General features: G+C 49.8%; 2 protein-coding genes across 4 annotated transcripts; one reads left to right on the top strand and one right to left on the bottom strand.

The window, feature by feature from the left end:
• Nucleotides 1-75: 75 nt before the first annotated feature.
• CHPF2 (chondroitin polymerizing factor 2) lies at nt 76-6,453 on the bottom strand. 2 transcript variants are annotated; one of them, XM_002818688.6, is made up of 4 exons: nt 4,624-6,453; nt 3,285-3,849; nt 2,307-2,489; nt 76-1,524 (listed from the first exon to the last, which is right to left on the bottom strand). In XM_002818688.6, exons 1-4 carry the CDS (start codon nt 4,884-4,886, stop codon nt 217-219), a joined length of 2,319 nt encoding a protein of 772 aa, XP_002818734.3. In that variant the 5' UTR covers nt 4,887-6,453; the 3' UTR covers nt 76-216. The 2 variants fall into 2 exon arrangements, with proteins under 2 accessions (XP_002818734.3, XP_054415962.1); XM_054559987.2 differs by lacking the exon at nt 2,307-2,489 and having other exon boundaries at nt 4,624-6,421.
• A 4,351-nt stretch (nt 6,454-10,804) lies between these two features.
• ABCF2 (ATP binding cassette subfamily F member 2) lies at nt 10,805-26,487 on the top strand. 2 transcript variants are annotated; one of them, XM_024249437.3, is made up of 15 exons: nt 10,805-11,754; nt 12,415-12,610; nt 13,966-14,178; nt 14,841-15,023; nt 15,106-15,277; nt 16,333-16,428; nt 17,268-17,370; nt 19,799-19,894; nt 20,085-20,204; nt 20,293-20,382; nt 20,752-20,862; nt 22,927-22,989; nt 23,224-23,352; nt 23,886-24,089; nt 24,781-26,487. In XM_024249437.3, the coding sequence occupies exons 2-15, from the start codon at nt 12,457-12,459 to the stop codon at nt 24,916-24,918; spliced, it is 1,872 nt and encodes a 623-aa protein (XP_024105205.1). In that variant the 5' UTR covers nt 10,805-11,754; nt 12,415-12,456; the 3' UTR covers nt 24,919-26,487. The 2 variants fall into 2 exon arrangements, with proteins under 2 accessions (XP_024105205.1, XP_024105206.1); XM_024249438.3 differs by having other exon boundaries at nt 11,733-12,060.
• Nucleotides 26,488-26,516: the final 29 nt, after the last annotated feature.

Below are 26,516 nucleotides of genomic sequence, written 5' to 3'. Positions count from 1 at the left end.
GTCCCTCGGGACAACTCCCCATACCCTTCCCTTGGATTCTTCTCCTTACTCAATTTTCCCTAGACCTAAAAACAGTTTGGCAGAAGACATGTTTAATAACATTTTCATATTTAAAAAATACAGCAACAATTCTCTATCTGTCCACCATCTTGCCTTGCCCTTCCTGGGGCTGAGGCAGACAAAGGAAAGGTAAGGAGGTTAGGGCCCTAAGGCGGGCTAAGTGCTATTAGCCTGCTCCTGCTCAAAGAGAGCCATAGCCAGCTGGGCACGGCCCCCTAGCCCCTCCAGGTTGCTGAGGCGGCAGCGGTGGTAGAGTTCTTCACTGAGCCGTGGGCTGCAGTCCCGCAGGGAGAACTTCTGCACCAGCCCTGGCTCTACAGCCCGAAAGAGGTGGAGCCCTGAGAACCGGAGGAAAACATCCATCACCTCCAGCCCCTCCAGGGCTTCCTCCTCTTCCTGGCCTGCCAGTTCACCTGCCAGCCGGGCTCGGGCCGCCAGGTAGTCAGCGTTGTAGAAGCAGCCCTCCGCAGAAGCCTGCCGGTCAAATCTCCCCGCTATAGGAGGCCCCCGGGAGGGGTCAGCACCAGGAGGGGAGGGGGGGTCAGGGCCAGCCCCCGGGGGCCCTGGGGGTGATCTTTGTGGTGACAGGGCAGGATTGAACTCCTGGAAATGGACTGGAAAGAAGGCCTGCCAGCCAGAGATGGCATTCATGCGACAGCGGTTGAGGACTTCGGGCCCAGGCCTCGTCCACACGGTGGTAAGGAAGAAGAGAGTGTCCACAGGGTGCTTCTTCGAGACCACGTCCATGAGTCGCACCTGGGAAGGGGCCTCTGCTCGCACAGCGAGCCAGGCCAGCCTCGTCCCGGGGTACCGTCGCTCTAACTCAGCTGCTGCAGCCTTCACCCCAAGAAATGGGTCTGGAGCTCCACGGCCACCTTCTCGTGGCCCGTAGACCAGCAATAGGGTGAGCAATGCATGTTCTCGTGGCTCCAGGACATTGGCTGCAAAGGCCTCGAGGAAAGCCAGGGCTGCAGCAGCTTCAGCCACCAGGAGCGGCAGCACCAGCTGCACTCGGGTGGCCTCAGTGACATAGGGCATAGGTAGGATTTCCACCCGGCTCAGTGGCCGCAGCAGGCTGACTCTGCGAGCCAGGGCCCGCCGGTGCCCACGCTGTGTCACACATTCCAACAGCAGGTCCAGGGTATACTCCATGCCCCGTGCTGGGTCGAAGCGCCGATAGCCGTTGAGCAGTCGCTGCTTCTGGAAGCGCAGGCGGGGCTGATAGCGCCGATTGAGCTGCTCCAGGGCAGTCTCCAACGCATCACCCACGTCCGCCCTGCTAGCCCCCTGTAGTGGGCACTTGGGAGCCCCATCTGCACAGGAGAAGGTGTGCTGCTCTGTGAAGTAGTCCCAGCCCAGCACCTCAAAGCGAGAGCGTGGTGTGAAAGGAGCAGGGAGCCCAACAGGCCAGCTCAGCCCTGCCTCCCCTTCGGGGGTCAGCACGGTCAGGTTCCGGATCTGAGCCTGGGTTGGAGGGAATGCGCCTCATGTTAGTGCCAGCTCCAGGATCCTACCCAGCTCCAGCTGCCCGGGCTCTGAGATTCAAACAGCTGAGCTCTGTCCTAACTCCATCAACACTTAGTGAGGGGTCCCTTGCTAATCCCTGAATCCCTTGTATGTTATTCTTCACCTCTAAAATGCAGACAGAATAGGAATCATACTCACCTTACACAAACGCCATGAGAAGGAGGTGGAAAATGTGCTTTTTGCACAGGTAAAAGTATCTTGAAATAGAAGCTCAACAGCCTTTCTCTCCTATACCCAAGGACTCACATCCTCTTCATAATCACACCCTTGTTTTCATCTATACTCCACCTCTGCCAAGCCCGACATTCAATTCGAGAATTCTACCTTCTACCCTTGGGCTTTCTTGGGACAGTTCTAGAAGTAAAGAAACTTCAGAGTTTTCGCCTCCTCAGTGGACAGGCACTATCGAGGAGGAGCTAAAACTATTCTGTCTCAACACTGTGCGGAGCTTCCTGATCGTCAGGGTCTACTTGCAAACCCCTTTAGCTGCATTCAAGTTGTGCTGGGAGCTTACCTTATGATTGCTTTGGAGCCCCAAAGACCTTTGTCCCTGTAGTTGTTTTAAATTTAAGTATGGTCAGCCTCTTCCTGCCCTGCCATTATACAGGGCCTAGCCCAGCCCCACTGCCAGCTGCTCGCTCATTGTACGCCTGGACATCTCAGGCTCTCTCTGACCCTCTGACTGCGGTCCTCTGCCCACCTGCTCCTCTTCAGCTCACCTGCAGTTGTTCTATTTCACTGTAAGCCCGCTCCAACTCCAGAGCGCTGAAGCGTTTGTGGAGCCGGTACATGAGGGTACCTTCGGAGACAGGGTGCACGGCGAAGGCACTCAGGAAAGCCGAGCTCCCTTCCTTCTCAGGGTCCCTATTTTTGGCCAGTTCAAATGAGCGATACTGCTGCCCCTAGAGGGACAATCAGACCAATCAATGACACACACAAGAGCTGCCGGTCCCAAACCACCCTTAACCATACTCAGTGTTCACATCTGTTAGCACTGCTGTGTGAGAACAGAGGACAGAGGAGGCACCCTTTCCAGCACGTCGCTTAACCCCAGTTCTTTCACTGCCCACATTTTGGAAAGTAGAAAGCAAGTAGGCAACTAAGGACACTCTCGGCTACTCTCAGTGCATTGCTTATGGGCTAGCCCTGCTCTGCAAGGAGCCGTCACAGAAATAACCTATTAAAAATAATAATAATGGTACTCTCTTCCCCCAGAGATTCCCATTGTTCCTCAAGGGAATGAATGACACAAGCCAGAAAATCCTCCCAATACTTTGGTTTGAGAGGTTGAGCCACCTCTGGGTTCTTCCACTCTTCTCCAGCACAACAAACAGGGCAGCTCTCTGGGCTGGAAAAGTGATCACCTCACTTCTCTGGGGAGTGGCCATCTCTAAGCCATGCCCACACTGCCATAACTGAAGTGTGGATGTCGGGGGAGGTGTGGAGGGCAGGGGGGCAGGGGAGAAGGACTGGTGGGTAGGAGCACCCTTTGGTCTTGCTTAGGGGTTCCTAACAAGATACTACTTTTGATAGCGCCAGGTTCTCAGATTGCCAAAGGTGAGCAACGGAGGGCCCATGGGGCGGCCGGTCGCCAGGAAGGGGGAGCAATGGCCTCTAAGGTGCTGCTGGGAGGAAGGCCAATCACTCATCCCCCACTAGCTTATCAGGGACCGGGACTGACTTGAAAGAGCTGTCACCTGGTGCTGGGAGACACAGCCGACGCCCAGAGAGTCAATGAGGCAGCGTCCAAGCCACTCATCAGGACGGGCACTGAGAATGTCTCCTCGGCAGCCATCCAGATGTGGCCGCAGACGAAGCAGGAGACTCCGTGACAACAGGTAGCCAAAGCCCCCATGACAGTACCGGGCCTGCTCGCCTGCGCCAATGAACTCCTCTGCCCGGCCTAAGTACAGGTCTTGGTTGATGCTGAGGTGGCCAGCAAGGGCTGCCAGGCGGGGGGCCTGCACATATGTGTCATCCTGCATGATGAAGAACCAGTCGTAGTCGGCCCCAAAGTGTGTGTGAAGGTGGCGCAGGGTCTCTGACATGAGCCAGGCGGGCCGCTCATCCCCATGAGACACCACCTGCATCCCTGCTGGAGCCCGGGCCCCCCGCTGCCCAGTGAAGTAGAGTAACCGAGGGAAGTGATGGGCCACTGTACGGTTCACAGCCACGGCCAAAGTGGACAGTGTAGCTCGGGAGGTCAGGACAGCCACCAGCAACCGCTCACGGGAGCCCAGCTCTGTCTGGATGTACCGAGTCCTGTGGAGAGACCAGTGTGCCAGGGGTCAACTCCCTAATGTTTAGGAACCCAGCTTGTTCAGTATATACATCCCCCTCTAGGAGTGAGTTGGGGCTGAGAAACTTCCTTCCTTGTCAATATTAATTAGGTACTGAACTGAGTATCCACTAAGTAGCTGACACTGGAATTGATTTGGGAGGGGAGGGAGTCTACTAAGGATAGATTAGATAGGTTAGATGCAATTCCTACTCTGTTCAAGAACATCGAACCCTGGCCGGGCACGGTAGCTCACGCCTATAATCCCAGCACTTTGTGAGGCCGAGGCGGGTGGATCACCTGAGGTCAGGAGTTCAAGACCAGCCTGACCAACACGGAGAAACCTTGTCTCTACTAAAAATACAAAATTAGCTGGGTGTGGTGGTGTGCACCTATAATACCAGCTACTCGTAAGGCTAAGGCAGGAAAATCACTTGAACCCGGGAGGCAGAGGTTGCAGTGAGCCAATATCGCGCCATTGCACTCCAGCCTGGGCGACAAGAGCAAGACTCCATCTCAAAACAAAACAAAACAAAAAACAAACAAAAAACACCGAACCCTAACTTAACACCAATGAATGTGAGACTTTCTAAGACCTGAGAAGGAGGGAAAAAACAGAAAGAAACCATGATGGAAAATAAGCCAGAATTGCTCCAAGTCGCCTGACGCTGATTGCCAATGGAAAGGCAGAGGCAAGGATTTACACCAGCCCAAAACAGGGCCAGTGTCTGGGGACTATGCACACACGTTGCTCTCACCTGAGCACCTTCTTGTAGGGCTTGTTAGGGTCCCTGTAGTAGGGGACAATCCGGGGTTTGAAGTCTTCATCACTTTGGTCTAGCCGAGCTCTCGAATCTGGATTCCGTGGCCCTCCTCGCTCCCCTACAGCCTCGACACAGGGATCTTCTCCCTCCCCCTGGATCCAGGAAACCCGCAGGAGGCTCAGGCTGCACCCCAGAGACAGCCCTAGGATGAGGGGAAGCGCGGGCCGCAGCAGAGCCAACAGGGAGCTCAGTCGCATGGTGGTAGGCCCTGCCAGTTGGGTGCCCCAGGGGCACAGCCTCAAGGATCAATGGATTGATGGGCACCAGGCCAGTAGTAGGCTTGCAGTTTTAACCAGAGAACCTGGGGTCAATGAGGCCAAAGACAGAACAAGGCCCGCTGGCTTCCAGGCCCAGCATCCCCAAGAAGATTGTCCTGTCTTCACAATTCCTTCTGCCTGCTCTTCAACTGTGAAGGTGTCGGAACTAACCCCCAGCCAAAACAGTAATAAATGAAACAATCAATTTCACTCACACTGGGATTATGGTCTGTCTTCCACTAGAAAGAGGAGGAAGTAAAACTCAATACTGCCAAAGCTAACCCAAAAAGGAACACTACACACATCTGCAGACTGGGCCTAAGTCAACAGATGACAGCAAGTGATAAGAGGTAAGGGAAAAGCACACGATCCATCAAAACAACAGCCCCCAACCAGGGGAGCCGGAGCCTGCCTCAGTGGGCCTTTCCGGAAGAATGCCTGCCTCTGGCATCGGTCCTCAGGCGGGCTACTGAAGGGGCTGCTGAGCCACTGCGGCAGGCCCGGCGGGCACAAGTGAAGGGGCCAGAGCCTCTTTCTACTCTGCTCTCCGTGTGTGAGGAGACGCAACGGCTACAGGAACCCCTCCTCCCACTCAGGAGCGGTCCGGAGCCACTCGCATGGCACACACAAGTTCTGCCCACCCGAATGAGGTAGATCGGTGACTCAGCAGTGACAGCCTCTCAGGAGCGCCATGGCCGATGGAGCCATCTTGCAGGGCATTCTCCTCGGAACCCCAGCTGCTGAGGAGACAGCAGGCGGGGACTGGAACTCTTACTGTGTGCGAGCGATTCGGTGCCTGGTTTTACCAGGACCCCAGGGGCCAAATGAAACAAACCAAAAGCAAAGAGAGAGGACAAGCAGCAACTAGAGACAACGCCAGGGTCCTGGGAACGCAAACAGAAGCGAGCCCAGCTTCCGACAGGACCCCTGCCGGGGGCCCACAGCCCCTGCTCTACCTCTCAGCGATCAAAGACCAAGTCTAGCCCTAGAACGAAGGCCAGACGCGAGTCTTCGCCGTTCGTCTCAAAACAGAAATAAACTGGCCACGTCACCGGGATGCTGAGAAGGGGGCTCGGGAGACCAGCTCGGGTCGTTCTGCGAGCCGGGGTCGGAGGTCGCGGCTGGGAGACTCGGGCACAGACCTCGTTCTCAGGCCAGTCGGCGGGAGCGGAGGCCGCACCAGAGACAGCACCGAGGCCGCGAGCGCAGGACCAGAAGGGACGCCCAAGGCCCTCCGGGAGGAGGCCCGGGTTTCAGGGCCGGGGGCCGGCGGACACCGGATAAAGGACGGCCGGGGTCTCCCGGCGTCCCGGGAGGGGGCGGGGCGGAGGCGTGGGGACCAAGAGTGGCGTCCCGCACGCGCCTGGCAGGGAGCAGGGACGGGGAAGGGGGAACAGACCCCAGTGCCCGCCGAGGCGCCGGCTCCGCCGCTGCAGCCGCTGCCACCTCACAGCCCCTGTCCGCAGCTTCCTCTTCCGCTGCCTGTCAGTCACCCGTCTCTATGGTGACCGCATCCGGCCGCTCGCTCCGCCCGCGCGCTCTCTATGGTCGCTCCCACGGCTTCCCTGCACCGCGCACCTCCTCGGCTGGGATCCGGGCTGCCTGGCCCCCCGATAAGACGCGTTCGCCCCCACATACGCGAATCCAGGCAAATCCAGAGTGGACCAAAGCTGCCCCGTAACTTGGGCTGAACCCCATCTGCCCTGGAAAAAGCATACCCCCACCCTCGAGAGCGCTTTTCTCCCAATTGGCTGGGGAATCCCATCAGCCTTTCAGTTGCCTAAGAAGTGTTTGTTGTTTGCCAGGCACGTACGTTCATCTAAGGATGCTAAGTTCCGGGCATCTTCGTAGTGCTGGGTAAACAAGCGGTGGACGAGATGGGCATGGTCCCTGCTCTCAGGGAACTGAAAGTTGAGGGAGACAGGTAATAAACACGCTTGACATAGCAAGAATAAAACAGGTAGAAATCCCAGTCTGTGATAAGTACCATTGCAGAAAAGCACAGAGTCCTGTGGAAAAACTAAACAGAAAGTATTAAATTAGACTGGGAATTTGGCAATGGTGAGATCCAAAGGTTCAGGAAGAGTTATCCAGACATGAAGTGGACAGTTTTCCAGGCAAAGAAAAGAGCACCAGAATGTCCTGAGAGAGGAAAGAGATTGGCTTGGAGAAGAACTGGGAAGGCCCAGGGCGTCTTAGAGCCTGGTGAGGGGAAAACAGCCCAAGGTAAGGCTGGGGAACAGGGAACAGGTAGGGCATTCAGACCACCACAGTGGTTCCCCAACCAGAATGGCACCCTCCCTAAGGAGCAATTTGGAAATGTTCGGGGCAATTTTGTTGTCAAATGAGTGGGGGAGAGGAGCCAAGGAGGCTCCGTGTCTTGCACATTGCAAGATGGTATCACACAAGAAAACTGTCCTGATCCCACACAGCTTTCACATGTCCTACTGAATATTCATATAGGTTAAAAAAAAAACTGGTTATAATCATCTGATGTGCCTGTGTCTTATATACAAAAAACAAAGTAATCTTGTAGGGGTGTAAAATGTGCTGAATTTTTAAGGAATGTAACCACGATGTTAACAGAAGGAAGATTATACTTTGTTGTGTTCAGGAATTTATTAGGAGTTACTCACCATTTTGGATAACTGGGTCACTGATAGCAGTGTTATTCATAGCGTTCAGTCTGCATTTGCACTGTCACATTCAAGGTGCTCCTATGCATAACTACTAGCATCTGACTAATTATGCTTTCTAGCATACTGAAAAGTATTATCTTATTATAAAGGATTTCCTTTTATTCTTTCTGCTTTGATTCAGACACTATAATTTTTTTGAAATTATGTATGTAGTTAGGCTATACTATCTATAAACTTCATTTCACAATAGTAAATGGGGAGTTATAAAAATGTTATTAAAATGGAACATTGGGGCTGGTAAAGTTAAGAACCACTCAAGAATATCTTGTATGTATATCTTATAGATACCATTCTAGGAGTATATAAGATAGAACTCACTGATATATTGCCTACCAGCACCTGTTATCCCTGTTTTAGTCTCATCCTTAGACTGCAACTGAATCTGTTCTCATCAGCTGGCACGTGATAGGTGGTAAATGACTTGTTGGAAGAGACTCTGGGAAACAGCAGAGACACTTAGCTCAAGGTCAGAAGATTTCTAGACCAGCGCTCTCCAGTAGAAATCTAGTGCAAGCCACAAATGTGAGCCATATATGTTGTTTAAAATTTTTTAGTAACCACATTTTTAGAGTTAAAAAGGTAAAATTAATTTTAATATTTTATTGTATTATTAGATATATCCCAATCATTTCAACATGTAGTCAATATGAAAAATTATTGAGATACTTTACATTCTTTTTTTCATATGGAATATTTGAAATCTGATGTGTATTTTACACTTAACAGCAAATCTCAATTCAGACTAGCCACATTTCAAGTGCTCCATAGCCACATATGACCGGAGGCTACCATATTGAACAGTGCAGGTCCAGATCCTTTTCAGTTACTAAGTTCCTAGATAATTCTCCAAGAGAGACATTTCCTTCCTTGGGTCTCCGTTTCTTCATAATTTAAACAGAGTCTAAGCCAAATGTTCTTGTTTCCAGCACTGACCTTCTGTGATTTTTTCAAATTTAGCCAGTCCCTTTCTCCTCTCTCTTTACTCACCTCCTTTTCTCCCCCATTTTCCCATTTCTCTTTCCCTATTTCTTCTCCCCTCATCCCGAGTTCTTTTCTCTGGCTAAACTCAGGGTGGGGTGGGCAGGGGGAGGGATGGTGGCTCACACCTGTAATACCAGCATTTCAGAAGGTCGAGGCAGGAGGATCTCTTGAGCCCAGGAGTTTGAGACCAGCCTGGGCAACATAGGAAGACACCATCTCTATGTAAAATTTAAAAACTGTAGCCAGGTGCAGTGGCTTATGCCTGGAATTGTAATCCCAGCACTTTGGGAAGCCAAAGTGGGCAGATCGTTTGAACCCAGGAGTTCCAGACCAGCCTGGGCAACATGGCAAAACCTCATCTCTGAAAAAAAAAAAACACAAAAATTAGCCAGGCATGGTGGTGCTTGCCTGTGGTCCCAGCTACTTGGGAGGCCAACGTGGGAGGATCGCTTGAGCCCAGGAGGTTGAGGTTGCAGTGAGCCATGATCATGCCACTGAACTCCATCCAGCCTAGGCAACAAAGCTGCCCAGAGCTGCTTGTCACCTTAGTTTCCTAATCTATAAAATGGTAATAATCCTCACCTCAGAGTTTGTTGGGGGTGGGGAGGTTAATGTGATGGCATAAATGAAAGAGCATAATAAATATTGTTATCTGTAACCACACATTTTTAAACGAGGCTGGGAAAGGAGAAGCATATTTCTCCCAGGAGGCACAGGCACTTGAATCTGTGTTTCTTTGTTGTGTTTTGTTTTTTGAGACAGGGTCTTGCTCTGTCGCCCAGGTTGGAGTGCAGTGGTACGATCTCAGCTTGCTGCAGCCTTGACCTTCTGGGTAACTGGGACCGCAGGTATGCGCTACCACGCCCGGCTAATTTTTATATTTTTTTTATAGAGATAGGGCTTCGCCATGTTGCCAACGCTGGTCTTGAACTCCTGAGCTCAAAAGATCTACCTGCCTCTGCCTCCCAAAGTGCTGGGAATACAGTCATGAGCCACCACAACCAGCCAAATGAGTGCTTTTTATGTGATCCACAATCATAAATAACTCTATTTTTTTTTTTTTTTTGAAACGGAGTCTCGCTCTGTTGCCCAGGCTGGAGTGCAGTGGCACGATCTCGGCTCACTCCAAGTTCCGCTTCCCAGGTTCACGACATTCTCCTGCCTCAGCCTCCCAAGTAGCTGGGACTACAGGCGCCCGCCATCACACCTGGTTAATTTTTTGTATTTTTAGTAGAGACGGGGTTTCACTGTGTTAGCCAGGATGGTCTTGGTCTCCTGATCTTGTGATCCGCCAGCCTCGGCCTCCCAAAGTGCTGGGATTACAGGCGTCAGACACGGCGCCTGGCCCATAAATAACTGTTTTGCTTCATACAGAAGGGCTTTGCAGTCATTTAACTGTATTCTTTTTCTAACTATCATTCCCATTTTACAGAGGAGAACGTGTACTTTGCCCAAGGCCACACAGTGAAGCGTAGAACTGAGGTTATGCTCTTAATTATGCTATGCCAAGTGAGGTCTCCAACTAGGTACCCCAGCAACACACGAAAGTCTCTTCTTTTAGGGCACTTAATGTCATGGTGTCAAGGTCTGGTTTTTGTTTTGTTTTGTTTTGTTTTTGGTTTTTTAGAGACAGGGTCTAGTTGTGTCACCCAGTCTGGAGTACAGTGGTTTGATTATAGCTCACTGCAGCCTTGAACTCCTGGGCTGAAATGATCCTCCCACCAGGGCCTTCCAAAGTGCTTGGATTACAGGTGTGAGCCACCACACCCAGCTTGTTTACTTTTCACATGTTCCTTCTTTATTATGAGCTCCCTGAGGTCACGGAGTGACTTTGCACCATTGCAACTCCAGCACATATATCTGAGCCTGACAGTAGGCACTTCGTTGGTGGAGGATATTCTAGGAAAATGTATGTTCAAAGGCATGCAGGTGTAAAATAGCATGGTTAATCTCCGAACTATTTAAGTAGGTAAGTTCTACTGAAGTATGAGTTTGAGAAGAAAAACTAGTTCTCATTGTTTGAGTCACGGACTGTGGGCGAAAAGGTGCCACATTTGGAGAATATGCTCACAGGGAGCAATAGCTTCCTTTGCTTCCCCAAATGTCACTGATGGTGAGGCTCCTGCTGCACAGGAGCGTGGAGAAGTAACAAAGATCACAAAGGGCCTGCCTTGTACTTGAGGCTAAACATTTGGAGTTTACAATGTAGGTAATGTGAAGTCCGTGAAATATTTTATTTATTTTTAAACCATCCAGCCCAAAATGTCATGTGAGAGATTTTAAACAGTGAGACTCAAAGGGAAAGTAACGGGCCTAGTAGCATAGCTAACTAATAATAAAACAAATCTCGGCCAAGGGGCCTTTTTATCTCAGGGCTCTTTCCAGCAAACTTGCATGGCTTCAGTGGAAACCTAACAATTCGGGAGTGGGGAGGCTAAGCGGCCGAGGTTCCAGAACAACGTCTGGCACCTTCTAAAAGTTTAACAATGAACCAGCCTCTAAAATTAAGGTTTCATGAAACCAAGGCGCTTTCTTTCGTGAAGGAATTCCGTTGGCAACATCTTCGCAGCGATGACCCGCTTTCTGGAACCCCTGCCCAGCGCCCCGTTCATTTTAGTCCTCCCCTCACGCTCCCACCTCTCCTCTCCCATTGTTTCGACCTACTCCCGCTGAGGCAAGCTGGGAAGTGTAGTTGCACGCCCTGCTGCCTGAGTCGATTAGGTAGCTCTAAAAACTCTAACTCCACAACAGCTCAATGGATTTTCGAGAGGTGGGGTAAAGCCTGGAAAGCTCAGCCGGTTTATCCGACGAGCAATCTGGGATTTGCAGTTTCCAGCGCCCGAAGTGGGCCAGCTAGCAGAGAGCTCTTGGACTCTAATCCCGCCCCACTCCCCGAGTCTCGCGCATCCTGATGGCGTCACGCGGCCCCGCGAGGTCTCTGGGATACATGGTAGTCCTCAAGGCGGGTCTCACTCTTGGCCGCTGCAACTTGAGGACTATACTTCCCAGGAGGCAGCGCGGCGGCGCGCCGAGAACCACCCGAGGCCGTGATTGGCTGGTGAGCCGGCCGCACGCGGAGGAGCCTGAGGAGCAGCTCTGTTGCGACAGAGGCCGAGCAGCGAGGCCCAGTGAGTTAGGGGAAGGGGCGCTGTAGGGAGAGGGTGCCCGCCGGTGAGGGGGAAAGAGAATTAGAAGAGGAAGCAGGGAAGGCATTTGGATGGAGGGCTGTGCGAGGGGGAAAACAGGGCTAAGGGAGAGAAGCTGACGGGCGGGGTGGGGGAGGACCCGGGGGTGACGAGCGTGGAGACTCGGAGGGGACTCACGCGGGCGAGGACGAGTGCGTCCCGGCAAGAGGCTGGGCTCGACGGCCGGGTGATGTGGAGAGGGACGACCGAGAAGAGGCCCGAGACGGACGGGAGGAAGAAGCCCGGAAAGTGAGGCGGCTAGCTGAGTGCGGAGCGCCAAGTTGTAGGGAAACCGGAGACGGGGACTTCCGCTGAGGGGCAGAACCTGGTCCCCAGCCGGAGGCCCTGAAAGAAGGAGCGTTTCCAAAGTGAGGCAGTCCGTGGGGGACTGGTGCCTGTGGGAAGAGATGTTAAGATTAGAAGAGCCGCTGAGAATCGGCATTGGTTTGAGAGACCCTGACCAAGTTGGGACAGACGAGGCAGGGGCAGGCCAGGGCATCAGGCTTGATATTGATAGGAAGCTTCCTGAGAGGGATGGAGCAGGGCCCAGGCATTCTTACTAGTAAGTTTAGAGTTTGGGGGTATCTGTTTGCCTTCCTTCAGGCTCCCTGAAACAACAGTAACCTACCCCTGTGGGTCATCATCATGCCCTCCGACCTGGCCAAAAAGAAGGCAGCCAAAAAGAAGGAGGCTGCCAAAGCTCGACAGCGGCCCAGAAAAGGACATGAAGAAAATGGAGATATTGTCACAGAACCACAGGTGGCAGAGAAGAATGAGGCCAATGGCAGAGAGACCCCAGGTAAATTGAGGGAGGGGTGAGTTGGGGATGGTTGCTAAGACTTAATGCATGCCCCAGCCAGAGTTGGAATCTTGATGCTGGGGGCAGTGGAGAACGTATCTGGTGTCGTGCAATTTGTCATGATGAATCAAATCAGTAGAGTTGGAATTGGTGCCACCCTGTCATTGAGCAAGGAAGCCGAAGACGAGGTTCTCACATACTCAGTGGCAAGCGGATGTGAGAGTTGCTGAGCTGCCTTGCTGCTCTATTAGACTGTGAGGAGGGGGTCAGTTCCCTGCCCCTTTCTCAGTTTCCATTTCTATGCATGGTGGCCACTGTGCCAGGTTCTTTGCTACATTCTACAATAAGCTTGTCCTCTCACAGGGGTAGTGGCTCTACCTACAAGAGAGTAACTTATGAGTTGTTTGACGGAGTTTTTCCTGGGAGAGAGCTCCCTTTCTGTTATTTATATTTTGGGAAATATTTGTTATTTCTCAAGTGCTAGACATGGTGCTACACACTGAGGCACTACACTATAGTCTTCCCTCCAAAAACTTACCGTCTAGACTGGGAAACATGGCAATATGCGGTAAAGACTGTTCCAGGCCCTTGGCAGTCCAATCCCAGCCCTCTTCCCTGCCCCCTGAAAACTCCCTAAGCAGCCTTCTGCTCCATCCAGACTATTTATTCTCTCTTGGATAGTCACCACATCTCTGTCCTTTCACACACTGAATTATAATACCATCATGTTTTTGCTAGCTACATTTGACACTTCTGTCAAGGCCTAGCTCAAGATAGTGAAGTGTCTCTCAGTCAAACCTGACCACAGTATTTCCATTCTCTATACCCTTTTGCTGTCTTTTAGTGTTACTTAACCTTTTTATGTTGTATCTCCTGTTTCTTTGTCTAAATTGTTTCATCTTTGAGTGCAAGGACCCTGTCTTGGGTTTTTTTTATGACTTGCTTCTCGGATAGACACTAAGTAAATGTTTGAAGAGGAAGGGAGAATTATTCATGCAAATTGTAACAGATAGGCATTCAGAAAAGGGAGAGTTAGAAAGCGATTAGAAGGAGCAGTAAAGTCAGGCTGTGGGGAAGTCTTATTCCTGGCCACAGTAGTGGAGGACAGAAGTTAGGAATGATGAGTGTAAGTAAGCAGATATGAGAGGACAAAACAAGGACAAGAGAGGTTATAATTAAAAGGACGGTGTCCAAGCAAGCAGGGTGTCGGGGCAGCTCTGTCATTGTGCACTCTGTAAAGTTTGGGAAACATGAGTGCTCAGCAGGATCGGAGCCCGGTCCTTCGGGATGTTCACCTTTGTGGAGAGCCGAGTCTGTCTCACAGCCATCTTCCCAAACTGCTTTTCTATCCCCAGAAGTAGATTTGCTGACCAAGGAGCTAGAGGACTTTGAGATGAAGAAAGCTGCTGCTCGAGCTGTCACTGGCGTCCTGGCCTCTCACCCCAACAGTACTGATGTTCACATTATCAACCTCTCACTCACCTTTCATGGTCAAGAGCTGCTCAGTGACACCAAACTGGAATTAAACTCAGGCCGTCGTTATGGCCTCATTGGTTTAAATGGAATTGGTGAGGCCCGTGGAAGGGGAGGTGGGAGGTATCTCTCCTTAGCTCATCTGTCACTTGCAAGTATTTAGCATCAACTGTGTTCAGAACAAAGCATTTAGAATATGGGTGGGAGACCAGATTATGTCCAGGGGAAAGGATCTAGCAACGCAGAGCAGTATGTGTTATGTACAGGTTGAGTATCCCTTATCTGAAATGCTTGGAACCAGAAGTGTTTCGGATCTTGGAATATTTGCATTATACTTACCGGCTGAGCATCCCTAATCCAAAAACCTGAAATCCTCCAATGAGCATTTCCTTTAAGCATCATGTGAGTGCTTAAAAGATTTTGGATTTTGGAGCATTTTGGATTTTCAGATTAGGGTGCGTCCACCCTGTACCACATGAATAGTTACAGCAGGTGCTGGAGAAGTTGGTCAGGGGCGTGTGAAGCTGTGGTAAGTGAGAAAAGCTTCAGAGAAGGGGTGGGGCAAGAATTGGAGGAAAGTTAGAAAGGAATCCCAAGGATGGGGGCTGGCAAGATTTGAACGAATGAAGGGAAGAAAGGTCCTCAAAAAAAAAAAAAAAATGGATGAGGTCCCAGTTTGGCTGGGGTGGAAGAACTAGTGGTGAAGAGGGATAGGGGAAGTTCACTGTACCAAGCGTCTGCTGCTCTCCCCTCTCAGGAAAGTCCATGCTGCTCTCTGCTATTGGGAAGCGTGAAGTGCCCATCCCTGAGCACATTGACATCTACCATCTGACTCGAGAGATGCCTCCTAGTGACAAGACACCCTTGCATTGTGTGATGGAAGTCGACACAGAGCGGGCCATGCTGGAGAAAGAGGCAGAGCGGCTGGCTCATGAGGATGGTAGGGCTCCAGACCTGGGCATAGGGGTGGGCGTCCTCCCAGAAAGGCCCCCAGGAGCCTCATGACCATACACTGTCCACAGCGGAGTGTGAGAAGCTCATGGAGCTCTACGAGCGCCTGGAGGAGCTGGATGCTGACAAGGCAGAGATGAGGGCCTCGCGGATCTTACATGGACTGGGTTTCACACCTGCCATGCAGCGCAAGAAGCTAAAAGACTTCAGTGGGGGCTGGAGGATGAGGGTTGCCCTTGCCAGGTGAGTACCTCCCTCCTTCCCTACCCCATAACTCCCCCATCTCTCCAGAGTTTAGTGTTCACTTCAGTGGAACTGTTTGGTACAGGAGTCAGTGGGAAGTGTCAAATGAGACATGGACATCTGCAGTGTGGAGGGGGTTGTTGTGTATGGGCTAGAGAGAGAGCTTCCTGGCTGAAGTGGTAGAGTGACTCAGTTTTCTGTTGGATTCTTTGCACCCAGCACAGAGTTTAGAGATCCTAGGGGTAGTCCTAGGTAAAACGGTGGAGTAGGTCTGTTTCTGTCCTCCCACCAGGATTCCCTTTCCACCCTTTTTGTGCTCTAGTCCTGCTAATTCCAGCTGTAAAGATAAAATGTTAGACAGCTATTATGATAGCTGTCGTTCTTACTCTCTTGTGGCCTGGACTCAAAGTGAGTTTCCGTAGACCAACATTCCCCCAGTAATCCCCCCAGAGTCACTAAATAGGTAATTCCTTGCCCCATCATTCTGTGTGAAGGGAATTTATAAGACTTGATATACTGCTCTAGAAAGTTGCCTGCATGTGCCTTAGAACATAAGCACAGTGGTTCTACATGCTAGCAAGGATTAGCTGCCTCCGGTTCACCCAAAGAGCTTTTAAAAACACAGATTTCTGGTTTGGGAACCAGAGCTTTAGAGTCTATCCCTTGCTAGACTCTGGCCACCCCACGAGATAGGTCTATCTTCAGACCTTCAGATAGGTCTAATTTGTTTTAGCAGTTTATTTCTTCTGTATTTTTTTGTCTTCTCCGTAGTCTCCAACTTCAGTGCACAAGGCTCGTAAACTCATAAAGACTTCTACAGCCTTGCCTCAAACTGTCCTTATATGCTTCTGAGCCCCGTATTCTACTCTTTAATCTCTTCAACTCTTGTTTCTGTCCTACTTCTCCTTTTCCCTCAGAGGTATAGAGCCTAAAATTGATTTCAAAACTCAAGCCAGGAGCCTACTCAGAATTGCATGTAGCAGGCAAGTTTGTCCCATCCTGTGTCACATCCATTATAATTCTGAGGTGTTTCTGTCTCCTTTACTGTCCTTCAGAGCCCTCTTTATTCGGCCTTTCATGCTGCTCCTGGATGAGCCTACCAACCACCTGGACCTAGATGCTTGCGTGTGGTTGGAAGAAGAACTAAAAACGTAAGAGGGTGGAATGGGGGATGTGAGTGGGCAGTTCCCAAAGGGGGAATCTAGAAAATGGATGCCCAGAAACTGCACTGATGTTAGAGCGGTGAGAAAGGAACTGAAGGAAGGCCAGAGTTCACTTGCTTGGACAAGCAGTGAGCACCTTTAGGGCTGTTTAGGGCTGGCCTTTTTATTTGATTGTTTTTCTTTAGTTTGAAATTTATGAACTTTAAAAAAAAAAAAAATCCGTGTTGGTTTTGTCCGTATTTCAAATTCAAGATCTTAATTAAAGACATTTTTTTTTCTTAATTGTATAAAGCTAAAAAGGAGGTCTTCCATCTAAGATCATGATGCAGTGACAAGGGAAAATATAGCCAATATGGTCATGGTCCTACAGCTAAAGAACTGAATAAGCTGGAATATTGTACCAATTTTAAAAGAAGGCTTTTAGTGGTACAGTGACTTAGTACCTTCTTTCAAAAAGTAAAGCATTTTGTTTTTTATTGTGTCTGTACCAGTTCTTCCCACCCACAGTTTTGGACACATTCGTGGGTGTATTTGTGTACATACACGTTTCTGTTTACTATCACTGTTACTACCATCTCCACCCCATTCTGTTGAAAATTAGATCAGAAGATTGAGAAAACTCAGGCTGTCTCACCACACTGAAAGGCGTCCAAATACCCTTACAGTTAGATTGTCCAGTGGTGGCTTAGGTGCTTGCTGACAGCCAGGAATTGGACAACACATCTAAAAGGTGCTTAGGGATAAAGATGGGCCTGACTTTCAGTTCACCTGTTGTCAGCTAGCTCCCATGGTTGAGCTCTTCACTAATTGGTTCTTTGGCTTTGCAGTTTTAAGCGCATCTTGGTCCTCGTCTCCCATTCCCAGGATTTTCTGAATGGTGTCTGTACCAACATCATTCACATGCACAACAAGAAACTGAAGTATTATACGGTGAGTGGGCCTCGGCTTCTTTCTGGTAATCGCTGTGCATACCAATTCTGTGAAATTCTCTTTAAAAAAAAAAAAAAAAAAGGCTGGTGTGGTGGCTCATACCTATAATCTCAGCACTTTGGGAGGCCGAGGTGGGTGGGTCACTTGAGGTCAGGAGTTCGAGACCAGCCTGGCCAATATGGTGAAAACCTGTCTCTACTAAAAATACAAAAAAATTAGCCAGGCGTGGTGGCAGGTGCCTGTAGTCCCAGCTACTTGGGAAGCTGAGGCAGGAGAATCACTTGAACCCTGGAGGCAGAGGTTGCAGTGAGCTGAGATCACACCACTGCACTCCAGCCTGGGTGACAGAGCAAGACTCCATCTCAAAAAAAGAAAAAAAAAAAAAAGGCAGACCTGCCTGTTAGCTGCTTTCTACCTATTGCTATAAAAAGATATGGACAAGCAGTCCTACCACCTGTTTTATTTTAATCCCAAAGTCATTGCTTTCAGGCCATAGGCCATGGATTGGCAGCCTGTGCACACATGGTGTATGTTTGCCTTGTGGCAAAGAAGTTGACTTTTCACAGTGACCAGGCAGGCCCTGCTTCCATCTGCCTTGCCTCTTTTTTTCTGGAAACAGAATCTCATTCTGTCACCCAGGCTGTTATGATCTCAGCTCACTGCAACCTCTACTTCCTGAATTCAAGCGATTCTTGTACCTCAGCCTTCTGAGTAGCTGAGACTACAGGTATGCACTACTACGTCTGGCTAGTTTTTGTATTTTCAGTAGAGACGGGGTTTTGCCATGTTGGCCAGGCTGGTCTTGAACTCTTGACTTCAGGTGATCTGCCCGCCTCGGCCTCCCAAAGTGCTGGGATAACAGGCATGAGCCACCACACCAGGCCTCCCTCTGCCTTCTTGAATGCCTTCTTAACTGCTTCACTAGAGTCAATACATTTACCCCACCTCCTATGACCACAGGAGAATGGGGGTCAGGATCTCAATAGCCCACTGTTGTGCCTTGCCTTTTCATTTTATATTTCAAAAAGCATGTAAGACATTAACAACTGATGTTCTCTTCATTCATAGTCATAGGAGTATTAGTTTTTAATATAGCCTTCTAGAAACTTCATGTATACTTCCACACATTTGTAGAAAATGTTATATATACATAATCTTTTTCTTTTTATACAATTGCAGCTTTTTTTTTTTTTTTTTTTGAGATGGAGTCTTGCTTTGTCGCCAGTCTGGAGTGCAGTGGCACAATCTGGGCCCACTGCAGCCTCCGCCTCCCAGGTTCAAGGGACTCTCCTGCCTCGGCTTCCTGAGTAGCTGGGACTATAGGCGCGTGCCACCACACCTAGCTAATTTTTGTATTTTTAGTAGAGATGGGGTTTCACCATATTGGCCAGGATGGTCTCCCTCTCTTGACCTCGTGATCCACCTGCCTCGGCCTCCCAAAGTGCTGGGATTATAGGCGTGAGCCACCGCACCCGGCCTCTTTTTTCTTGAGATGGGGTCTGTCTCTGTCACCCAGGCTGGAGTCCAGTGGCGTGATATTGGCTCACTGCAACTTCTGCCTCCCAAGTTCAAGCGATCCTCCCACCTCAGCCTCCCAAGTAGCTGAGACCACAGGCACATGCCACCATACCTGGCTAATTTTTATATTTTTAGTAGAGATGGGGTTTCGCCATGTTGGCTAGGCTGCTCTCAAACTCCTGGCCTCAAGTGATCCACCCACCTCAGCCTCCCAAAGTGCTGGGATTACAGGTGTGAGCCACTGTACCTGGCCACAGTTACAATTTTAATAATCATTCTGTAGGTTGCTTTTTTAAATTTAGTATATTTTGGACTGCTTTCCATGTGAGTATATATAAATCAACCACAATCTTTTCAGTGACTGCACAGTATTTCGTTATGTGTTTATCCTATAACTTGTTAGGCCCTTTCTGATGGATATTTAGCTTGAGTCCAGTTTTTGTTTGCAGATAGAAACCATGGTAGTCCATTTATGCAGGGTTTGTCAGCTTCTAAATCTGAATGGTCTGTTTTCCCCTCTGGAGACAGCTCTTGTAGTCTTTTGTGGGGCTTCAGCCTCTAGGGGCCGGGGGAGGAATAGGAAATGGTATTGGAAGGCTCTGAGCCTCGTGACATCTGTAGGACCATGAGTTTCAGGACTATTCCCAGTGCCACAGGTGTCTTTCTAGCTAACCTAAGGATTTGCGCTGGAGCCTGGCCCTGGCTGGGCTGAGCAAGGGGCATAGAATTGAAAAGACTCCAATTTGAGGTTAGGATATGCTTCTGTAATGCACTTCCTCTCTTCTTACTGCACAGCCTTAGAGCCAGGGCTAAGTCAGTGCCATCCCTCATCCCCCTAAACTCTGAGTGAGAATCCAGGATTGAAACCCAGGTTAAAGCTGCCCACCTTACCTGGCACATTTCCATGCAGGGTAATTATGATCAGTATGTGAAGACGCGGCTAGAGCTGGAGGAGAACCAGATGAAGAGGTTTCACTGGGAGCAAGATCAGATTGCACACATGAAGGTAGGGAGACTGCAGAGTCAGGCTCATGGCCTCCTGTCTGAAACAAGCAGGGGGCTTGGACGAGGGCATTTCGAGAAGTGGGAGTGATGGAGGAGGTCGGGAAGAAGTTACGATCACCATTTTTACCCTGGATTGAAGATGAATTGTTGAGCGCCTGCAGGTACTCCAACCTCCCTTTGGTCTCTTTTAGAACTACATTGCGAGGTTTGGTCATGGCAGTGCCAAGCTGGCCCGGCAGGCCCAGAGCAAGGAGAAGACGCTACAGAAAATGATGGCATCAGGACTGACAGAGAGGGTCGTGAGCGATAAGGTGGGGTGTGATTGGATGGGGTTGGGTGGCCTAAGGTGAGGTGGATAAGAAAGGAGGCAACTTGATAAATGCCCTGTTTTCTTCCTAGACACTGTCATTTTATTTCCCACCATGTGGCAAGATCCCTCCACCTGTCATTATGGTGCAAAATGTGAGCTTCAAGTATACAAAAGATGGGGTAAGTTCAGGGCAGGGCATGGGTGGCTGGGGTGTATCTTAGGGTGAGTGGCAGCTCATGGGAGTCGCTCCTGTTCTGTGCTGACCACACCTGCTAGCCCATGTGCTCTGGGGGATTTTCAGGTGTGGCAGCTGGGGTGTCTCATCCAAGGCTGCTCGCGCGCCCTTCTTTGTGTATATGGAAAGAAGACTACTCAGCTGGGTTGGTGGGCGGAGGCAGTGGGCGAGGCAGGGTCTGCTATGAGTGCTTCCTCCCGCTACTCTCCCCTCCTCCTCTCTTGGTGACTGGGGATTCAGTGGGCTTGGTCTGCTGGTCAGAGCAGATCCGTGTTCTAGCCTTGTGTCCATATGTCTCTCATCCCCACCTCAGCCTTGCATCTACAATAACCTAGAATTTGGAATTGACCTTGACACACGAGTGGCTCTGGTAGGGCCCAATGGAGCAGGGAAGTCAACTCTTCTGAAGCTGCTAACTGGAGAGGTACGGTGCCAAGGTGGGCGTGGATCCCTCTAAGATTAGGCCTTGCAATGGCTAAGGAAGAGGGGAGTGATGCAGGGGCTACTACTTTGGGAGGGCCTGAGTACCCTGGTGGTGAGTGAGCCATCTGGAGGGGTGGAGCAGCAGACAGGAGAGGGGGAATGTCTGGTTGGACAGTGCTGAGGCTGGGGGCTGTTTTCCTGGGACAGGGATAGGTAGGGAGGAGTCTTTTAGAGTGTGTGTGTGAATACATGTATGTGTTTGAGCACGTTTCTATTTTCTTTTCTTTTTTTTTTTTTTGAGGCGGAGTCTCACTCTGTTACCCAGGCTGGAGTGCAGTGGTACAATCTCAGTTCACTGCAACCCTCATCCCCCGAGTTCAAGCAATTCTCCTTCCTCAGCCTCCCAAGTAGCTGGGATTACAGGCACGCGCCACAGCTGATTTTTTTGTATTTTAGTAGAGATGGGGTTTCACCGTGTTCATTAGGCTGGTCTTGAACTCCTGACCTCATGATCTGCCCACCTCGGCCTCCCAAAGTGCTGGGCTTACAGGCGTGAGCCACTGCGCCTGGCCCATGTTTCTATTTTCAATCAGCGCATTTAGAATATAGGAACATCTGTTCATTTAGGGATGCTGCAGATTCTCTCAAGTAATGTCGTTTCATTAATATTGATGAAAAATAGAAATGATTCCCAGCTGGGGCCACTGTCTTTGTGGAGTTTGCACTTTCCCTTTAACATCTACATGGGTTTTCTCTGGTACTTCAGTTTCTTCCCACATTCCAAAGCTGCACCTGTCAGGTTACTTGGCACGTCTCAGTGGTTCCAGTCTGAATGAGTGTGGGTGTGTGTGAGTGCATCCTATAATGGAATGGTGTCCTCTTCAGGGCTGGTTCTTGCCTTGTTCCCTGGGTTGTGGGATGGGCTCCGGCTACCCGTGATCCTAAACTTGAATAAGCAGGTTGGAAAATGATAGAATGAATGAATATAAAATATTGTAAAAGAAAAATTCATAAAGTTTATGGTAATCATACAAATGCAGTCAGCAAACCAGCCACATTCGTGATTATTTTTGAACTGTGTGGTGGTAGGAGGTGCTCCTTACAGTTTTCCCTTTGCAACATTTATTCCTTGGTTTAACCCACCACTCTTACAATTGCCATCACTCACTGATTCACCAAAAATTGGGTAAATATTTTACCTTGTTTATTAATCTTTCTTAAGTGTATGTATAGCTCACATGTATTTTAATGTTGAATATTAGCAGTGACTGGGTTTTTTGGCCAGGTGCCGTGGCTCACACCTGTAATCCCAGAGCTTTGGGAGGCCGAGGCAGGCAGATCACTTGAGATCAGGAGTTTGAGACCAGCCTGGCTACATGGTGAAACCCTGTCTCTACTAAAAATGCAAAAAAATTAGCCAGATGTGGTGGCTGGTGTCTGTAATCCCAGCTACTCCAGAATCTCTTGAGCCTGGGACGGAGAGGTTGCAGTTAGTCAAGATCTCACCACTGCGCTCCAGCCTGGGCGACAGAGCGAGACTCCCTCTTAAAAAAAAGAATTTTTGGATCTTTATTTAGAAGTTTGGTGATCTTTTTTTGTGACCAAAAATGCTGCAGGAACCTAATTCTTATTTATATCAGTTAGCCTGTGGCAAAATTAGTTTTGTTACATGTTGTTTCACTTAAAGTGAAACTTTAAAATAGGTTGTTTCTAAGAACCTATCGATGACAGTGACAACTTTGAGGACTTAACTGTTTTTAATTTCAGAAAATGTATGTTGCACCTACATCCAAGTCGTTTGTTACACAGCATAGTGCGTTCTGCAGTAGACATTTCATAACTGCTTAAATTGTATCTTTGCCTCTTGAGAACATCTGCTTCAGTACATCTTCCTAAATATTTTTAGAGTGGCCAGAATAGCAGTGTGTGAGTTGGTGATGTATTCTTTTTAGGAAGTTGAGTCTTGTTCAGTGTGAACATGTGTTTGTTTGCCTGCTCTGCCTATGTCTGTTTCTAACTGGGCTTCCTTTGTTTCATGCTTACGTTTCTACTTTTTTCTTCCTAGCTACTACCCACAGATGGCATGATCCGAAAACACTCTCATGTCAAGATAGGGCGTTACCATCAGGTACAGGCCTGGGGTTGGGATCCGGGGAATTGCCCAGGGTATAGGAATGGGCTGTATCTAGCCGAGTTCCAGCCAGCCGCCCCCACCCCCTGGCAGGAATTCCAGCCTAGGTGGCTCCTACCTGCTTCTTGAACCCAGAACAGATGCCTGGGATAGAAATAGGAAGTTACCTAGTAGGGTTCATTTTGAAGCGGGATGCCAGTCACACCCGGGTGGCTTCCATTTGTCCTGTAGCATTTACAAGAGCAGCTGGACTTAGATCTCTCGCCTTTGGAGTACATGATGAAGTGCTACCCAGAGATCAAGGAGAAGGAAGAAATGAGGAAGATCATTGGGCGATACGGTCTCACTGGGAAACAACAGGTCAGTAAAGGAGGGTGTGGTGAGGGTGCCAGATAGCTGGGAGACTGTGGCTGGGTGGGTCAGGGGATACTGTCCTGGCAGCCTAGGTTTGGAAGCTGTCCAAACCAGAGTCCCCTCCATTTGATTCCCCTAAGAACCTACTACCTTTTCTTTACTCTAGGTTGTTATGTAATGGAGCATTTTGAGGGGGCAAAGATAGCGTGCCAGTCTCTGACATGCCCTTGTGCCATAGTGCTTGAGGGCAAAGGAACTTGTAATCTAGAAAACAAATTTCTGGATTTAGATCTGGAAGGATCCAATTCATTAAGATTTAATTGCCAAGAGAGCGAGAGGTATGGGCTTAGTAATGGCAAGGGCTTCAAGTTTCTGGATGAGTCTCTTTCAGGCCTCAAGAGACTAGTGGGTCTCTCTGAGCCTCACTTTTTATAAAATGGCGATGCTAATGGAGGAGTCAGGGAGAAATGAGGGAGAGATGAGCTGTGCTGTTTGGCGGGGATAATGCCAAGTTATATGTAGGTCATGGTTCTACTCAGGTGAGCCCAATCCGGAACTTGTCAGACGGGCAGAAGTGCCGAGTGTGTCTGGCCTGGCTGGCCTGGCAGAACCCCCACATGCTCTTTCTGGATGAACCCACCAATCACCTGGATATCGAGACCATCGACGCCCTGGCAGATGCCATCAATGAGTTTGAGGGTGGTATGATGCTGGTCAGCCATGACTTCAGACTCATTCAGCAGGTGAGGCCCTGGCCAGGGGGTGAGGCACAGCAGAGAGCTTCTAGGGGGTTGGGTAGGGTAGTCATGGCATGTGGAGGGTGCATAATACCCGCCTACTGAATTAAGAGAAGGGGCTCAGAGTGTAGACACAGGTGTTGAGGACCAGTTCTTATGCCTCTTTGGGGCTACTTAGAAAGTCTTAACTGAAGCACTTCATTTCTTCAGTAGCTATGTGGAGATGTCAACCAACTTAGCATTTTGGGCCCAAATGGGAAAGAGAGTTGGGTAGAAAACAGGGTGCTTTTACTACTGTCCCAAGATTCTTCAGTCCAAAAATAGTATTCTAAGGAGGATTTTGATTAGACAGCTACCATAGTCATTTGAGAAAAAGTTGTTGCTCATTCCTCTGAAGCTCTGGGGAAGATGGGAGGTGGAGAAAAGAAGGCTGAGAGTGAAGCCTCTGAATAGATCTAGGCCCTGCCAGGGAGCTGACAATAAGAGTGACACAGCAGTTCCTGGCTTGGAAGGCTCCAAACCTGATGATGGTACCCTTGGGTTAGAACATCCCAAATAACTTAGAAGTAGTGAGACAGTGAGTTGGATATGGGTTTGGGGGGCGGAGTTTTCTTCCTAGACTCCCCTCAGGACAGTCTGCTGGGCAGAGGCAGGGACAGTGACTAGCCCACGATTAAGTCTAGGTTTTGCTTTCTAGGTTGCACAGGAAATTTGGGTCTGTGAGAAGCAGACAATCACCAAGTGGCCTGGAGACATCCTGGCTTACAAGGAGCACCTCAAGTCCAAGCTGGTGGATGAGGAGCCCCAGCTCACCAAGAGGACCCACAACGTGTGAGCCCTCTACCTGGGCCCAGGTCAGGAGCTCCATCTGGGAACTAACAGCTGCTAACCTGACCAGCCGCTCAGGACAGGACCCTGGGGCTACACTCCTGCATTGCTGCAATACTGCTCCCCCAGCCTCTCCCCTGCCCCTCAACCTGCCTTAGCTGCACTCTCTTATCCACAGCCGGACAGTACCTGTCTGTTTCCTGTCCTCCTTCCAGTTACATCTGTCCATATCCGGACTCGGCTGGCCGTTCCCTCCAGCCCCTTGCTGGTTATCTTACTCTGAGTGTGATGCAGTCAGAGGCGCCTGCGGGTTAGCCCAAGGGCCCAAGCCCTGGATTTGGCCCGCGGAGGAGCTTAGGATCCTCGTTTTCTGGGTTTTGGTGATGTTGGAGGAGTACCCCCCCATCCCACCGCCCCGATTCCTTTTTGCTTCTGGTTTGGAGCTCTGGACCAGGACCTTCGTCCTGGTCAGTTTTTAAATAATTATTTAGCAGTGTAACTTTTAGACCTGCGTGACATCTACAAAGCGCCCAATAAAGAAAGAGGAAGCCACGGTCCCTACCTTCCTTCTCGGGTCTCTGGGGCCTTCTCCTCCCTGCAGTGCGAACATGCACTGCCCTCAGCAGGAGCTGGATCCAGCATCAGTGTGTGGATGGGAACTGAAGACTAGTCCATAGGAGCTGGAAGAACTTTATCCCTTTACTTCTGATTTGAAATTGTACCTTTTCTCAGGCCTGTGATTCACAGACTTTAACATGAATCAGAATCACCTGGAGGGCTCATGAGATCAGATTGCCAGATCTCTCCTCAGCGTTTCTGGTTCAATAGGTTTTGGGGGAGACCAAGAATGTTAACATTTCTAGCAAGTTTCCAGGTGATGCTGTTGTTGCTGGTCTAGAGACTATTTTGAGAACCACTGTCCAAGAGCATGGTTTTCTGATTGTGAGCTGAGGTTCTGCCCCAACTGCAGAGCAGTTGGGCTGCTTGTTAAAAATGCAGGCCAGGTGCAGTGGCTCACACCTGTAATCCCAGCGCTTTGGGAGGCTGATGCAGGTGGATCACTTGAGCTCAGGAGTTCAAGACCAGCCTGGGAAACATGGTGAAACCCGTCTTTACGCGCCTGGAATCCCACCTGCTCAGGTGGCTAGGGTGGATGGATCGCTTGAGCCCAGGAGGCGGAGGTTGCAGTGAGCTGAGATTGCACCACTGCATTTCACCCTGGGTGACAGAGCAAAACCCTGTCTCAAAAAAATGCAGACTGGCCAGGCACAGTGGCTCACACCTGTAATCCGACTGTAAGCTCATCACCTTGGGAGGCCAATGTAGGAGAATCAATTGAGCCCAGAAGTTCAAGACCAGCCTGGGCAAAGTAGGGAGACCCCATCTCTACAAATAATAATAAAACGAACCGGGCATGGTGGCATGTGCCTGCAGTCCCCGCTGCTCTGGAAAAGAGGAGGCTCACTTGAGCCCAGGAGGTTGAGGCTGTAGTGAGCAGAGCGTGCCACTACACTCCAGCCTGAGGACAGACCGAGACACTATCTCAAAAAAATAAAAAAATTCAGATTGCTGAGCATCAGACCTGTTGATTATTCGCATTTGGTA

This window comes from Pongo abelii, chromosome 6, assembly GCF_028885655.2.
Source record: "Pongo abelii isolate AG06213 chromosome 6, NHGRI_mPonAbe1-v2.0_pri, whole genome shotgun sequence".
NCBI classification, from domain to species: domain Eukaryota; kingdom Metazoa; phylum Chordata; class Mammalia; order Primates; family Hominidae; genus Pongo; species Pongo abelii.
The sequence above is the reverse complement of the archived record's forward strand: the minus strand, read 5'-3'. Positions and strand labels throughout refer to the sequence as shown.

What these genes read in the sequence shown, in the direction of transcription:
- CHPF2 (XM_002818688.6), bottom strand. Translation starts at nt 4,886, where the DNA reads ATGCGACTGAGCTCCCTGTTGGCTCTGCTGCGGCCCGCGCTTCCCCTC. An exon ending in CCCTACAAGAAGGTGCTCAG is followed by an intron (nt 3,850 to 4,623) that starts GTGAGAGCAACG and finishes GTCTCTCCACAG; the next exon opens with GACTCGGTACATCCAGACAG. An exon ending in GCTGTGTCTCCCAGCACCAG is followed by an intron (nt 2,490 to 3,284) that starts GTGACAGCTCTT and finishes TTGTCCCTCTAG; the next exon opens with GGGCAGCAGTATCGCTCATT.
- ABCF2 (XM_024249437.3), top strand. Translation starts at nt 12,457, where the DNA reads ATGCCCTCCGACCTGGCCAAAAAGAAGGCAGCCAAAAAGAAGGAGGCT. An exon ending in AGAGGGTCGTGAGCGATAAG is followed by an intron (nt 20,205 to 20,292) that starts GTGGGGTGTGAT and finishes TTTTCTTCCTAG; the next exon opens with ACACTGTCATTTTATTTCCC. An exon ending in TGAAGCTGCTAACTGGAGAG is followed by an intron (nt 20,863 to 22,926) that starts GTACGGTGCCAA and finishes TTTTCTTCCTAG; the next exon opens with CTACTACCCACAGATGGCAT.